Here is a 16,880-nt window from a genome sequence, read left to right as displayed (position 1 = left end):
GCCGCCAAGCAGTAATGAGCATTACTGCGTTCCGGTTTTGAAAGGTAAGGGTGCTGGTGAAATTGTAGGCACATGGGACTTGTCAACTTATGTCTCAGGGTGACTGTTGCAGTGGCAGTGCTCGTCAGATCTTTGCGATTTAAAGTTCTGAGTGTCACTGCAACGGACAGACATGTTGCTAAGGCGCATCCCGTCTCTCAGTATCACAAAAAACTTATTTCTGCCAACAAATAGTATTGCGTTACTTCGTTCTGGTTTTGAAGGGTACCTAAATAGAGCGATTACATCAGCGATGCAAACGCGCGACTGCATCGATACAAACGCGCGATTGTATCGATGCAGTCGCGCACTTGCATCGCGTTTGCGTCGCTGCTTAATATCGCTCGTGTGTGTAAAAAGTTGCTGCAAAAAGTTGCCGGGTATAACCGCTAATAAATGTGCTATTGAAACTACAGGTTGTAAACGCGTGTAATTTATCAACTCTCACTTAACGAGAATGCGGCGTGAGACAGGGGGGACTATCGTCTCCAAAGCTTTTTAACCTGTATGTTAATGATCTGATAGTCGAGCTCAGTAGCATGCGTGTCGGCTGTTGTGTGGGGGATGTTTGTGTGAACAACATCAGCTATGCAGACGACATGGTGCTGCTGGGCCCGACTGCGAAGTCTATTAGGGAGATGTTGGCAGTCTGTGAGGTATATGCCGCATCACACGGACTAATTTATAATGTTAAAAAAAGCGAGTTCATGGTCTTCAAGGCCGCCGGTAGGTGTCCAGAGTCATTTCCAGCTATTTCGCTAAATGGCATGAGTGTAAAACAGGTGTCTCATTTTAAATATCTTGGACATATACTTGCCGACGACCTTAAAGATGATGACGACGTCGAGAGGGAACGCAGGGCTTTGGCGGTCCGCGGAAATATGCTGGCCCGCAGCCCGCGCCTGTACTGAGGCATCTCGTACGGACAATGATTCCGCACGAGATGCCTCGTAAGTACATGACATTTTAGTTTCTAAGTAATTTATAATTATAATTTCATACTAACAATAGTCTATAAGTTTGTTTCTTTATTTTTTTACTAACACCAATGGATCTTGTTATCTGAGAAAATAAATAATTTGAATTTGAATTTGAATTTGAAAATCTGGCATTTTAAAATTTAAACTAACTTTTAGAAACTTTAATGAAGTTTTCCCGTAAATTGAGTTTTTCATCTAGTTACAGTATTAATTTCAACGTGCAATAAATTATTTCAGTATGATAACCAGGCGAAAATAACCAATCCACATTTCATTTACGCATAATGGCAACATTAGAATACGACCCTCGGATTAGGGCAATCCTATAGATATACAAGGGGACGGAATGTATCTTGGAGTGTAAATAATGCCTACAGTAAGGGCGTATATCCCTTAATCCGATTATGGCCAATTCTACGTTGAAATTCCTACAAATCGCATATGAATAGAAAAACCTCTTGTATCGAGTTGGCCAAAAAGTCCCTGCAGTATCGAATGTAAGAATGAAAAAAATTTTTAAAATAAATATGTAAGGATCCATTTTTTCTTTCACACCACTTGGGCCCAAAGATGTACCTCAAGTACCATCATATATTTTTGTATAAAAAATTACGGCGAATTCATGACAAAATAAAATGGAATTTTCGCAAAATTATCATTCGGACATAAAAAATACTGGCAACACAATAATTATATATGGCAATTTCTACACTTTAAATGATTGGTATCCAGCTATCGCGATTGTTTAAAAAATAAAATCATCTTTTGCAGGTCTGCAAAAAATATCCACGATATAGTATAAATAGATAGGATTTACGAATCTATTATTATACTACTATACTATACTTTTTCCATCCTAGTAAATTACACGGTCGACATGTCAACGTCATAGACTTTTTTTATTCCGTTTCAGTTCTGTGATTTTTGGATTCGCGTCGCGTCTCTGAAATATTACAATGTGTGTTTTTGACATATTCATCACTGACTTTTGGCCATTCTTTACGGACATTCTCTCGATCGAACCCGATTATTAGCTACAGTGACAGCTGTCAGATCATGATATTGTACGTTTCGTCAACGCAGTATCATTTTTTCATATACTTGTAAAATTACATTGTTCGGCAATTGCTATTAAAATTAAAAAGATTTCAGTTAATGGATTCTTTTCCATATCATTTTAGAACTTTTTTGACATAATCAAATTTTGTCTCGGTACATAATGGGGTCCAAAAATTAAGGGATCTTTTTAATCAATTACGTATTGACCGTGTTGATTTGTAAATCTTTTCCTATCTTTCCAGTGAATTTACAATTTCCCTTTCATAAAAAAAACATGTCTTTATCAAAGTCTTGTCCTTTCAAAGAACTTTGTAAAGACAGAAACAATCTGAATCTATGTCGGGTGAATACGGTGACACGTCCCAACCTAACTTATTCCCTAAACGCTACAACTTGGGCCTTTTCAAGGCGAGAGTGAATGGAAATTATTTAGGGGGCAAGTTTTATACCATCGTCACCCTCTTCGTCATTTTCCATTAGATGAGACTGAGGTCAAATGAACAGTTTTTTTTTTAGAAAAACAAAACTGCAAAAACGTTTGTTAGGTTTTGACGTGTTTAGACAAGTGTGGTATTTGGAAACAAGGCACCTTTACGTACCTACCACCAGTGCCTCTACCATGATATTACGGTGACAATTATCGCTAGCGACCAAATAAAATGTTTGTAGCGACCAAAGAAAATATTATTTCTTCTTTTAAGCGCTAGGGGCGCTGTATAATTTGCTGTACAAAATTGTGAAGTATATTACGAGATCGCTAACGCCGTTGTAATAATTTTTTTCCATCCTCTGAGCAGAAGCTAGAAGCATAGACTAAATTTTCCCGCGTATTCTTAAAATGAGCGCTAAAATATTATTTTTAAAATGACCATAGATAATGTATGTAACATATTCAACAAAAGTAATATTTTTTTTAATGAAATCGGATCAGAATTATTATGGGGAACATACTGAAGGGTCGTTAGGTGTAATGGTGAGGATTTATTAATACGCAATAATACTCAATAACTTAGAATTATTATTCTAAGCTCAATAATTTATTTAGTGGCGCTCCATTAGTTGGTGAAGATTGGCTTACCCTCCATCTTCACATGGCCTTTTAAGTTTATGTCAATGAAAATTTGAAAGAGGCATGCCTCATTTTATAACTATTTTTAGATAGTTAGATTATATACTTTTTTTACTCAAACATAAGATCAAATACAGTACATAAACAACTTAAAATAATGTGGGCAAAGGCGTTATTTTAGGATCTGAAACTAGGAAAGTCTGACCTAAGCATTGACTTACAAATAAATGGACGACGTGTCTAATACAAAAACCACGAAAAAATGTCCCAAGTCAACCTATTTAAACGTAGTGACATTTAAACGAATATGAAAAAGCTAAAACGTTGAATTTAAATTGTAATGTCATCGCAGTACTGTCTAATTTTGCTTGCTTCGCTGTCAGTCGAACAAACGAAGACTGAAGCGTGAATGACGGTCTGTATACGATTTTAACGCCTTATAAGTTCGGACACTTTTTAGCGCGGACCCGACGTCCATATAATTGTAAGTCAATGAACCTAAGACTTATTTAAGGGGTAGATGGCCGCTCCCGAAGAAGAATGTTTGACCTAATTCCTATGACTATTCATTGTAGCTTTTAGGGTTTAAGGCTTACTGTTTTCTAAAGTTACCCGTTCCATTATCATTGCCTATCAACAATAGATAGTTGCTATCTGTTGTGCCCTGAGCATGTTTAAATAAGTCATTCTCTTTTAACAGTTTGCCAAAGTTTTCTATTGACTCGCTACTCTGTAATAAACTCATTTCCGTGGATATTGTTTGCAATAACAGATGCGTTGAAAATTCAAATATAAACTCAATGCATACCATGAAAATCCACCGTGACGCCATAAAATAATATTACCGGTCGTACGTAACTCATTTGAATAAAGCGGTTTTAAATGACAGGTTCACAAGTAGTTTTTCTGTTAAATTACAGCCGTTATTTTCCTGTTTCCTTAGAATATCAATTTTCAAATCATATTAGCTGTAATACTTAGATTTTAACCATCAAAAAAGGGAGGAGGTTCTCAATTCGACAGTCTTTTGTCGTGTCTATGTTTACTCCGACATTTGGGAACCGACTTCGATTATTCTATTTTGGTTGAAAGGGATACAAAGGTGGTAGGGAATGAATCTGCTTCATTTAGTTAACCGATGTTAATAAAACTTGGCACATTGATGTAATTTCAATGAAAATATAATGTTATGGTGATCTACAGCTGATTTCATGATGGAAATGACATAACCGCTCACGCGATACATGCAGCCGTAGACGCATACCACACCTAGAGTAACCTAAAACTTGTATTTAAACTGAATGCTTTTCTTATTTGCGAAACCAAATAGCCGCCATTTTGCGGTAGGAGGAGCGCATCGCGTGAGCGGTTAAAGAGGAACTGTTGAACTTGTACATCAGCAACCTTGTGTTTGAGCTCGTATGATTCGTTTTAATGAAGACTTTTATATGCGCTTAGATTATCGTTGAAGAGACTGTAGTAACGAACACAGCGAAAGCGGATAAGGTTTCATGGTCGGTTTTATTTTTTATTAAAAAGTTATAATTATTATTTGTTAACAATATGATAATGTCTAGTCTCTTTTCTTTTCAGATTCTGTCGACAGCTTCTTTCAGTGTCTTATTTTTTGTCGTTCAATCATCACTGGATCGTCAGGTTTCCCTTTCCGTACCTGGCCCTGTACTCTCATCCTCTATCTGACGTCCATCCGAAACAATTACTGTAAAACATTGACTTACAAATAAATGGACGACGGGTTTAATACAAAAACCACGAAAAAAATGTCCCAAGTCAACCTATTTAAACGTAGTGACACATGTAAAGGAATATGAAAAAGCTAAAACGTTGAATTGAAATTGTAATGTCATCGCAGTACTGTCTAATTTTGCTTGCTTCGCTGTCCGTCGAACAAACGAATAACAAGACTAAAGCGTGAATGACGCTCTGTATACGATTGTAACGCCCTATAAGTTCGGACACTTTTTAGTGCGGACCCGACGTCCATATAATTGTAAGTCAATGCTGTAAAATAAGTAATACTCGACTAAACTGAAATATATATGATGCGAATGAAGAATTTGATCAAGTATTACTTATTTGACTGTAATTATGATTGTTTCGGATGTATGTCGGACCAAGAACGAGAGAAGACCCCTTGACATTTTTATTGTCGATTTTTATAATTATTCTAATGGTGATTATATCGGGTTCATCATCTATCATTTTCTTAGGAACTTCACTATATGCGGTGGCTGGTTGCGACTTCAGAAGGGTTGCTCTCGTAATCAGTGTATCAATTTCCATACAGAGTTATCGTCTATTGTTGGTGATTGGGTATAACCCAAACGTTAAGGTAAGGTGAGTCTATCTATCCTTGTTCGGAGTGCAATTTCCGCTGAGAAGAATTTTTTTTTATAACATCAAGTGACGGGATGAACAAGTCATGCGCCTGATGGTAAGCTACACGCCTGCCCATGACAATTACAGTGCCACTCAGAGCTTTAAATTACAAAGATCTGAGGGGCACTGCCCCTGCGCCCGAGACCCTGAGACGTAAGTTGACAAGTCCCATGTGCCTGTAATTTCACCAGCACCATTACCATTCATAACCGGAACACAGTAATGCTGACATTACTGCTTGGCGGCAGAAATATATAAGATGGCAGTACTTCCCTGGACGAACTCTTTTACAAGGAGCTCTACTGCGACTAAAATGTCTTGCCTCTTTTCTTTTCAGATTCTATCGAGAGCTCTTTCAGTGTCTTATTTTTGTCGTTCAATCATTATTGGATACAATCGTCAGGTGTCCTTTTCCGTACCTGCAGGTCGATTCAGAACCTTGCGATAACTCAGTTGTCGACCGATGCACAACACCCGAGTCGAACGTCAAACTGTAATGTTCGAAACTGAATCGAAGTGACGTCACACCCGTACGTTTACTCGAACGTCTCGACCGGCAAAGGGTACAAACGTTATTCAGTACACAGTTATATAACTCAAAAGAGAAAAGTATAACTCGGAATGTTCTGAACAGCTCGAAAAGCGCCCTTCGATTGGAGAACAATATCCAATCGAACGATTCGGTTAAAATATCGAAGGCTTCTGAATTGATGTTTTTATCGTCCATTTTTATAATCATTCTAATGGTGGTTATATCGGGTTCACCATCTCTCATTTTCTTAGGAACTTCGCTGTATTTAATTTATATAATATGTTGCGTCGAGAGTGACCGGTTGCGACATCAGAAGGGTTGCTCTCGTAATCAGTATATCAATTTCCATACTGAGTTATCGTCTATTGTAGGTGCTTGGGTATAACCCAAACGTAAAATGTCGATACGAATCTATATATCCTTGTTCGGAGTGCAATTTCCGCTGAGAAGATTTTTTTTTCAAAACTGGAACACAGTAATTCTCTACTGCTGTCAAAAAGAAAAAAGATAATGTATAAGAAATTGAACGTTATGTCATGGTGTTAACGTTTAAGCCTTCTAAGTGATTGTACTGTATTGATTTTATATACCTTACCCGTTCACCACCCCCAATCGCAATCGTTTGAAGGTAGGTTTCACGAGTTAGGGACAATAGTAACAAAAAAAGTTATTTAGTCGCCGTGATTGTAATATCCATATGTAAAGGAGATTATTATAACTTCATGTCGATTGTAGGTGGATTTATTAAGAAGCTGTCATGTATCGTGAATCAATAACACTCCGATGCAATGCTACATTGATATTTTTGTAAGATAATCATTTGGAAATGCGTGGGTGTTGTCTGGCTGTGGTATCACATATTGAGACCAATTTTGTAATAATCATACAAATGGACGCGTCTACAAATTTCAGTTCAACGAAACTATAGATACTCCAAAAGACTATAAAGTCAAAGTCTAGCACTTCACCCGATCGCATATCGATCGCCTGTTTCTTATGCTTTTGGCAGCTAGGCGGTAAACTTATTGTATAGATTCAAATTCAAAAGCTTTATTTATTCGCGATATTATATCTTCTGTTACATTATTGTTACTTAACACAAATTGTGATCAAGTGTGCATATTTTTCTCTTAAAAATAACAAGTGTCAGTAATATTTTTTAGGTAGCACTGAAATTTTTTTTTTTTTTTTTTTTTTTTTTTACACACAAACAGTAATGCTCGCATTGTAATGTAGCAGTAATTCGCTTGAACTCTTTCTCAAGGAGCTCTGCTTCTACTATACTAATACTAGGGTAATATGCCTCCCGTAATTTGTGCCATCAGTTAAATTCTACGCTAATAAATAACATATCTTGCTGCAGGATGTCACTTAGCACCATTTTACCATCCTTATCCAATATCCTTTGAACCCCAGTTCTTTTTCTAATTTCGGGATCAGGAACTCGGTCTATGAATTTGATGCTGACATGACACGCTCCATCGCTCTTTACTCTGTCTTGCACACAAACTTTATCTAAACAATAGATAGTAATCATAAATTTTGAAATTCTATAAGCAAAGAAATAGTTTTCAAAAATATTCAGACAAAACAAGAAATGCAGGTTTGAGATAAACTTTAAAAAAGAAATAGTTTGTTTGTTGCAAACTTTACTTACTGCTTTCAAACTACTTTCAAGCTACTAAATAAATAATCGCTTCTTCAAGCTTCTGCCAGGTGTTCGTTCTCATGCTCTAACTTTGTTACGGGTATGATATTATGTGTCCAATGTACCTTAAATTTGATAAAAATTGGGTAAAGGAAAACATTTTGAGGAAATCTTTAAGTCAGAGAAGGTTTCATCTCTCTTGAAAGATCTATGCTTGACTGTCGGAAGTATGTCGTCAGTTTTTGTAAAAAGGGCTAAAGCACCATTTTGAAAAAAAATTCAGAGGAGCAAGTTTTAGGATTTAATAACTGTTTTAAAGTATTAATACTTTTTAAAATGGTACTTCCGCCCTTTCTACAAACCATCAGCGACATGGATTATGACAGTACTTTTATTAAGCTCTGTTGATACCTAGGATTCACTGTATTATTATCACCCCAATGCCCAATTAAAACCCCAAGCTCGTCCATGGTTTAACGCTGACTGTAGTCGAGCTGAAGCACAAAAACAATCTGCGTACCAAGCTTGGGCAGATGCTCGACTACGGAAAGCTCCGAATACACGGAATCTGAAGAAAGCCTTTCATAAAGCCGCCAAGAAGAGTAAAAGTGTGTTACGCAGGGCCAAGTTCGACCATGTGCGCCGCATAGGGGCCAAGCTTGCCTCTTTTCCAGCAGGCAGCTAGTCCTTTTGGTCCCTGGCCAAAGCGGTCGAGAAAAACTTTAGTAGCCACTCATTACCATCTCTGCTGAGGCCAGGCGGCTCGCTGGCCCATACTGCGGAAGAGAAGGCGAATCTCTTCCCTTCACTCTTTGCAGAGAGTTCGTGTCTGGATGCCGCAGGATACCTACCACCTTCTTAACCTCAGACTGGATGCACTATGGCGCCAGTTCGCATACGCCAAAAAGAGGTACTCAGAACTCTGCGAATTCTAGACGTGCATAAAGCTAGCGGGGCAGATGGAATTCCAGCAATAATCCACCGTAACTATGCGTCTGAGTTGTCCTTATTCTCACACACCTGTATCGCCTCTCGCTTGAGACTGGTGTAGTTCCCAGGTCGTAGAAGGTTGCAAATGTGCAACCAGTACCTAAAAAAGGAAACAGAGCTGACTCTGTCAACTATAGACCTATCTCACTCACTTCACTCACGTCACTTCCATACTCTGCACGACTATGGAATTTGTACTTAACAACCGTCTCCTGTCGTACCTTGAAGACAACGATCTCCTCAGTGATCGCCAGTACGGATTCCGAAGAGGGCGATCTACTGGGGATCTTCTTGTGTATACCTCTCACTTGTGTAGCGAGGCTATAAAGAGCATGGCGAAGCCATTGCAGTGTCTTTAGACATTTCTAGGGCCTTCGACAGGGTCTGGCATACGAGCCTTTTAACCAAGCTTCCCTCTTATGGGCTTCCCACTGACCTTTGCAATTGGATTTCGGATTTCTTAAGTGAACGTTCTATTCGAGTGATCTTAGAAGTCTACTCTTCCGAATATAGACGATAGATCAGTTCCTCAGGGTTCTGTACTGTCCGCAACCCTCTTTCTGCTGCATATAAATGATATGTTGATTCCAGGTACCTTTGGGTATGGTGATGACAGCACAGTTGTGGATAGGTACTTGTCCAATGCAAGGGTCAGTGGAGAAGAAATCCAGTCTTGTCGAGAGTCCATGGTTAGTCGTGTGAATTTGACACTTAAGGCAGTCTCCGATTGGGGCGATACCAATCTTGTCAAATTTAATGCTACCAAAACACAGACGTATCTTTTCTCCACTAACCGGAGTCCCTTTCACCTGACTCCGACTTTTCGTGATATATCCAGCCGACCGTCTTCACCTACTTGCAATGAACCTGTCGTCCAATCTGAACTTCGGCAGTTACATTGAATACATATCCAAAAATGCAGCCAAGAAGCTTGGCATCCTTTGGGATACTTCACACCGGGACAGTTGCTTCAGCTGTACCAAGCACAAGTTCGGTCGTGTATGGAGTACTGCTGTCACTTATGGGACGGCTTTGCCTTGGATTCAATAGACAAGCGTGCTAAGAGGTTTATAGGTGACTCGGAACTAGTAGAGTCAAAGCTGCAGAGCCTTAAGACCGCCGTAGAGTTGCCAGCTTATATTCTACAGGATATATCACGGAGAGTGTGCGATGGAATTGCGTTCATTTAATTCCGCCTTCCCCTTTCCATGATCGGGAGACTAGACGTGGGCGGGGGTTCCACCCCTATGTTGTGGATATTCCCCTGATTCGCACGAAGCGTCATGCTTCCACATTTATATGGCGAACAGCTATGGAGTGGAATTCTTGAAGACTTGGAAGACTTGTTCCCCGAACGCTATAACTTGAACCTTTTCAAGGCGAGAGAGAATAGACGAATAGAGAGAATAGAGAGAATTGGTTCTAACAAGAATCGAATACATTCTACAACAGTCGTACGGGGTACGTAAATAAACAGTTCTAATGAGTGAAACAACTCCTATTAACGATAGTTTGTATCTTAGTACCGTCATTTTAAACACGGTACCCTATAATAATACCTTTTAATAGTACTAAAAGCACAACGTATTGTATTATTCCCATTGTCTACACTCCACTATTGCGAACATTTCATACAGGTTTCAAAGGTTTGTGATTGAAATTGTTTGTTTTCAAATGTCATTTAAAAAATATAAAAGTTTAAAAGTGGGCTTTTAGTTTACTGTCATAGGTTAAATTTTATGTAATGAAAATCTGTACTAGTGTGTAGTTGTGGAAATTTTAAATAAAGTTGTGATATGGAGTGTTAATAAGAAATATTACTATATTTTCCGTAACTGATCACATGTTCCTCAACAATGTAGTACAATCACTTTATGTAAGTAATTTACTCGTCTAGCCTTTCGGACTCTTGCACACCACTCGACTTAGCACCGGCCGATTCCGTCACCCCGTCCCTACACTCAACCCTACTTTTTAGTAGCAGGGTGGGATGTGGCGGAAACGGTCGCCGATTGGGTGATGAGAAAATTAAGTAAAAATGAATACTCTTTATATTCAAATACTTAAAATTATAAGTGTGAATAATTATTTTAACGATCTACAATAAAACATATTTGGTTGTAAACCTTTCCTTCGAATTAAACTGATATTGCAATTTAACATTATGCAATTGTGAATAGCGCCATCTATTTGTCACCAATATTATATACAATACAATGCCATCTAGTGGTCGTATACGATACTATTTATTATGCGCTAAGAATCAGTTATTACATTAATTTACTATGTATGAATACATATTTCATAAATCTACAATAAAACTATTCTACAGGAGCATCATTATACTGCTCTGTTATGACTTATGACTCACTCAAGCAGATACGGAAAAACTGAATTGAAACTGAGTTTGTTCGCAAGGAAATGAAATGGTTCATTATATACGATGACATCATAAAAATCATAGTCTCACCGATACAAACAATGATTACTATAAGAGCGCGTTTCATATTGCGATCTAAATTTATGGGCCATCTGACTCATTTTCGCGAAAATAATTCGTATAGATGAATAAAATTACTATCTAAAATACCGTGAAATTATTGTTTATAATACTTGTTTATTACTTTACTCATGAGTTCTAATTGGTGCATTTTTTATAAAGAAACGAGAACATTTCCTTTTTAATGTCTGTTTATAACTACGCAGAAATCGGTAACGATTCTCAGTACTGAAATAAAGGATTGTTTGTAAAAGGGTTTTACTACAGTACAGCTCTTTCTTTTAAGTACAGTAGAGCTCTTTGTTCGTCCAGAGAAATACTGGCACCATACCTATTCCTGCCGCCAAGCAGTAATGTGGCCGTTACTCCATTCCGCTTTTGAAGGGTAAATTACAGGTACATTTGACTTGGATATGTGAACTTTGCGTTTTAAAGCTCTGAGTGGCACTGCAACTGTTATGAACAGGCGTGTCGCTTAGTACCAGGCTTGTTCTTCTTCGACTTGTTCGTCCCTTCATTTGGTATAATAAAAATTTAAATAAAATCTCAAGTTGTCTCTCAACTTTGTTATATTTCGTTGTCGTCGCCTAGACACTCCAAGTCTCCTCGTCTTATGACATCAATGGCATACACTATAATTCTTGCCATCGTGGTGATAGGATTTACCAATCGGCGTAAGGTGCTTGCCGAGGTATGGTAATGGAATGGTACATCGTGCGGAGAGCCTCCTTTCGTGAACCTCATTCTCCTCTAAGATGCAGTTATCAGGTCAATACGGATGGCTCTGTCCAATACTAGTTAGCCACCTTAGACTCAGAGCGAAAAGCGAAGAGACTTACCAGCAACGAGTCCCTTGTGGCGTCGAACCTACTTCACCTAAAGTCGCCTGCTCGTCAGTTTTCTATCGGATACATTTCGTAGAATTGCGTTGGAACTTTTTAATTTAGTTCCACTTGCACCATTCCTCCTTCGGTCAATTAGAAAGTTCGGAACTTCCACCCTCATGTCGTTGATATAGCACACATTCGCACGAAGCTAAACTTCCTCCTTTCTAAGAGCTTACACACGGTGACATTTAGCAGTGATGCAAACGCAAATGCATCGATATAACCGCGCGATTGCATCGATGCAATCCAAGGGAAGCGATGCAATTGCGAGTTTCTTTCATGTTTGCTTCGGTGGTTAAAGTCGTTGTGTGTACCCACTCTAATGCGTCCTGCAAAGGAATTGAATACACTATAGCCATCTGTGTTTCCTGAAAATAAACAATTTGAAGCAATTTAGTACTAGAGTGAATAATAATGTTTTTTAGATAAACGCGCACCACCATAGGTCACATCATCGCTTGACATCTGGTGAGTGGCAAAGCGTGCGTCTATTATTTACAAAGAAAATAGTTTGGTGGATCACATTTTCCTGGCAAGGTTCATAGCTTTTTAATAGTAAATAGAAGTAACTTCATTCCTAATAATAAATTCAAAAGCAATGTTGTACAAAAATAACTTGCGGACGCGTCTCCTCGTTACCAGTTCCATGTAGTGAACTGTTTACTTTTTGAACTGCAAATTAAGTTTGGGCTTACAGAGATACATGGTGAAAGGGTTATGTCAATAAACACGTCTGTTTCGTAGAGATCTGTTTCGATTTAACTCTTTCTTATCTAAATAATTTTTTGTACACTTACAAACAGAAAGGCTAAATTAATATGAAATAAGGTACGGTCTGTTAATATTATGAGGTGCAATTTTTTATACACTTAGATTAATTTATTAAGTTTTGTTAACTCAAAATTATAACATGTTTTTTTTTAATATCAACGTAGAATTATGGTAATATGACGGTCAGGGTTTGGTGAAAAAATCGATGGTTCTAGTGCCGGATCAATAGCAACAAGAAACGAATGGAGTATTATCACAAAAAATATACGTTAAATATACGTTTTTATTTTGAATGAAAATGAAATGCAAAAAAATACTTTTTAATTTCCTGCTAATACAGGTTTGTTGAGTGGTTCGAGGTCAATTTTGCGTTCTTGTGAATTTCGTAAACTTTATTGGAAAAAGTTTTTTGTTCGTGAAAATTTGCTTTGAACAATGGTAAACTACAACATGCAATGGTAAACTATAGTCTGCTTTATGACAATATCCAAAAAAATCCCTTTTCTTAAATTGCGATTATGTTATTTATTGAAGATTGAGCAGTACCGTGCTATATCGATATTAAAATGAAGATAATGTATTTCTAACTTGGTTTTTTTTAAATTTAATCATAAGTATTATTCAATAATCTCGCTGTGTTTTTGTTCCGTTACATGTGCCGGTGAATGTAATTATAAGGGCCCCAAATGAAGTGTTGTACCGTAATGGTTTTGGTATCACAGGGTAACCTAAACTCATATAAGCCATACCTAAGTTAAATAACAAGATTGATGTTTGCCTAACCGAGGCAGCAACAGTACTATCTGCTTAACTAGATTCTAGACGTCGCTAATTGGAGTAACTATTTATCTTAAAGTTCGGAAGTAGTTCAATGGGAGAAAGGTTAGTTCTTAATTAAAATGTCAAAGATTCAAACCCGATGACGGCATTTTTGTGCGACTCGGAGCTTTAAATCGCAAAGATCTGAGGGGCAATCCCACTGCACCCGTAATCCTGAGACATAAGTTGACAAGTCCCATGTGCCTCTAATTTAACCAGCTAATTAAACCTTATCTTCCGTAATCGGAACGCAATAATGCTAAGTGGAGGCAGAAACAGGCAAGGTGGCAATACTTCTATTTACGACCTCTGTCACAAGAAGCTCTATTGGCTGCTAAGCCTGTGAATTGAATTTCTAAGTTAGTTATATTGGTAATATTTAAGTGAAGAAAAATATCGTGATAAAACATGTCAAAGAAAGTTTGTAAGCCGTGAAAACTTCCCTACCTGCATTGAGGCCGTGTCGAGCAATCTATACTCTACCTACTATCTAAACTCTTTTCTTAGAGGAGCCCGTGACCAGCAGTGGGAAGTATTACGTCTCTGTACTGATGTACACGGATTTCAAAGTTCTTGTTGTTGTTAGTCTTAGTAACTGAGTCGTAAATCCATTTCCCTTTTTTGTTACTGCGCTTTAAATAAAGCTAGTTTAGTTTTCTGTTGTTGTATGTATGTTACGCGATAACTCCGGTATTTGTGAACCGATTTTCATGATTCTTTTTTTGTTGGAAAGGGGGTACTTCCATAGTGGTCTCATTTCATTTTGAAGAAAATCGTCCACCTCGAAGGGTGGCTGTTTACGCATAAAGATTCATTTTTTGTAAATAGCGCCTAAATTTTAGTTAGGAGCAATTATTTTAATGGTTGATTTTGCTATTTCTTCAATTTAAGGCGTTTTTCTCTCAATATACTTTGAGTAGTGGGAACCGATTTTTATTATCTCCAGTGTCAAGTCCTGTATAGTGGCGAACTTAAGGATATTTAAATAAAACTTAGCAAATAGACGTAATTCCACGTACTTTTGAGGTCAGTTTTTTTAGTACTCTGCACTGAGATTATTATTTATCAAGGAGGTACTAAAGCCTCTTAAAGTACGTTGGGAACTATTCAAATTCAAATTCAAATTCAAAATAATCTTTATTTCATAGGTAAGCATTATTACACTTGAAATCGTCACAATGGTTAAATTCTACCGCTCATTCGTAAGGCAGATTCCCCTGAGAAGAATGAGCAAGAAACTCTAGGGGTTGCTCTTTGTAAATAACATTTACAATATTTTTTTTTTATTTGAAACATCAGAGATCGAGACTACCTCCATGAGCTAAACGGGTTACTACCACGGATTTTTGTCATCCAAGTACGCAGAAGTTGTATAATAACCTTTAGTATAAAGTTTTTGTTTCACTATAGTTTTAAACCGTTTATAGTTTTTCACGAGAAAGGCAAATTTTGTATATCAACCGGAATCTTGTTATAAAGGCGTATACTTATATTATATATATGTATATGTATATTTAAGGGGCAATCCCTTAAATGATTTTTTGACTTTGTGAAGGCGACAAGTTTATCAAGAAAAGCTAGTTTATTTCTATTCCTCGTATTAATGTTATGTCTGTCACTATTTTTCATAAATAAATTACTATTCCTTTTAACATAAATTACATTTTCATAAATGTACTGTGAGGCTAGTGTAAGAATGTTAATTTCCTTAAACTTATCTCTCAAAGATACTTTGGGGTCCAGATTGTAAATTGCCCTAACTGCACGTTTCTGCAGGACAAAGATTCTATTGACGGCGGCATTACCCCAAAGCAAAATGCCGTATGTCATTAGACTGTGAAAGTAGCTGAAGTAAACCAATCTAGCGGTATCGACGTCTGAAAGTTTCCTTATTTTTTTAATCGCGTACACTGCAGAGCCAAGCCGTTTTGACAACTTACTATGTAGTAGAACTTTTCATTATAGTATTTCTGTAACAAACCACAAGGAGCACTTAGCAAAATTGTAGCAATTCGAAACTTGTTGATAGATTACTGGAGACTTCAATGATTTTGATCGATGAACAATTTTACAATGGCGTGCTGGATTTTCTCCGGTATTTCTTGTTCAATATTTGATATGTTTTGTAGGTAAATAAAAATGTAAGCTGATTTAATCTAGACAAGAGTTAAATATTATAATAATAATAACGCACACAACTCATATCCCCGCACTAGGGAAACCCTGTATCGCGCGTGCAAATTATACCCAATCTTGCGAGATAAATAAATGTAGGCCATACAAATATTTCTCGCGGCTTGACTAGAAACTTATTACTTACATTAATATTTTAAAACTTTGGAAATGAATCTATTTGTCGGAGTTCCATCGCGTATATTTACCCTTTGCAGGTCCTTTACAGGTACCATAGTCACTGGTGACTGAGTTGGTAAAATCATTGACCAGTTATGTCGAATACTAATTCAAAATGCATTTTTTTTAGGATGCAGTTGTAAAACTTGCAGTCAATATAACAACGAGTCGTTGCGAACGACTGCGAGTTGTGACAAGACACTCCAAAGGAACCCTATACAAGCTGGCGCTTGCCTTCACTCGGCCAAAAGGCAAGCGACACCAAGCGATGGCAAGATACGGAAAATACTCTGTCTATATGTTGGTATTGGCAGTATTTATGTGGTATTGGCCTTCACTCAACAACGCGGGGCGAACATGTGTATAGACTTAATGTATAGTCCGCCATATTGACCCAATGAGGATCGAGGACTCCACATCTTTTCCAATGGTTGTGAACCTTCTTCGACATGCCGGTTTTATTACGACGTTTTCTTTTACTAAGGTGTTGCTATTAAGTATTCACAAAATATACGTAACTTACACATTAAAGTATACAAAGCTTCTCTAATTTTCTTCATGCCGATACGCAGTGTAGAGTCATTAGATACGTCATTAGAATGTTTTCGCTGCAGAGTTGCGTTTGAGATTCTATTTCGATATTTTTTCCGAGTATCCTGTCTTTTGTTTTTTATTGTCTTTTTAAAATTATGTTATGTAATAAAGAATACCGTGGTCCGTAAACGATGTTTAGTAGCAGTAGAGCTTCTTGTGAAAAAGTTCGTCCAAGGAAGTATTGCCACCTTTGTGATGTGACCATTACTACTTTGCGGTTTTGAAGGATAACGGTGCTGA

At 37.5% G+C, this 16,880-nt stretch overlaps 1 protein-coding gene across 1 annotated transcript; it reads left to right on the top strand.

The window, feature by feature from the left end:
- The first annotated feature begins 638 nt into the window (after window positions 1-638).
- Window positions 639-950, top strand: LOC113226125. The gene has a single exon (XM_026458654.1). It carries the CDS (start codon window positions 639-641, stop codon window positions 948-950), a length of 312 nt encoding a protein of 103 aa, XP_026314439.1.
- The last annotated feature ends 15,930 nt before the right edge of the window (window positions 951-16,880 follow it).

Source organism: Hyposmocoma kahamanoa, unplaced genomic scaffold, assembly GCF_003589595.1.
Source record: "Hyposmocoma kahamanoa isolate Upper Pololo Valley unplaced genomic scaffold, ASM358959v1 182, whole genome shotgun sequence".
Taxonomy (NCBI): Eukaryota; Metazoa; Arthropoda; class Insecta; order Lepidoptera; family Cosmopterigidae; genus Hyposmocoma; species Hyposmocoma kahamanoa.
This window is presented reverse-complemented; position numbering and strand designations above follow the sequence as displayed.

Excerpts from the sequence above, each read along its gene's own strand:
- LOC113226125 (XM_026458654.1), top strand. The coding sequence starts at position 639 with ATGGTGCTGCTGGGCCCGACTGCGAAGTCTATTAGGGAGATGTTGGCA.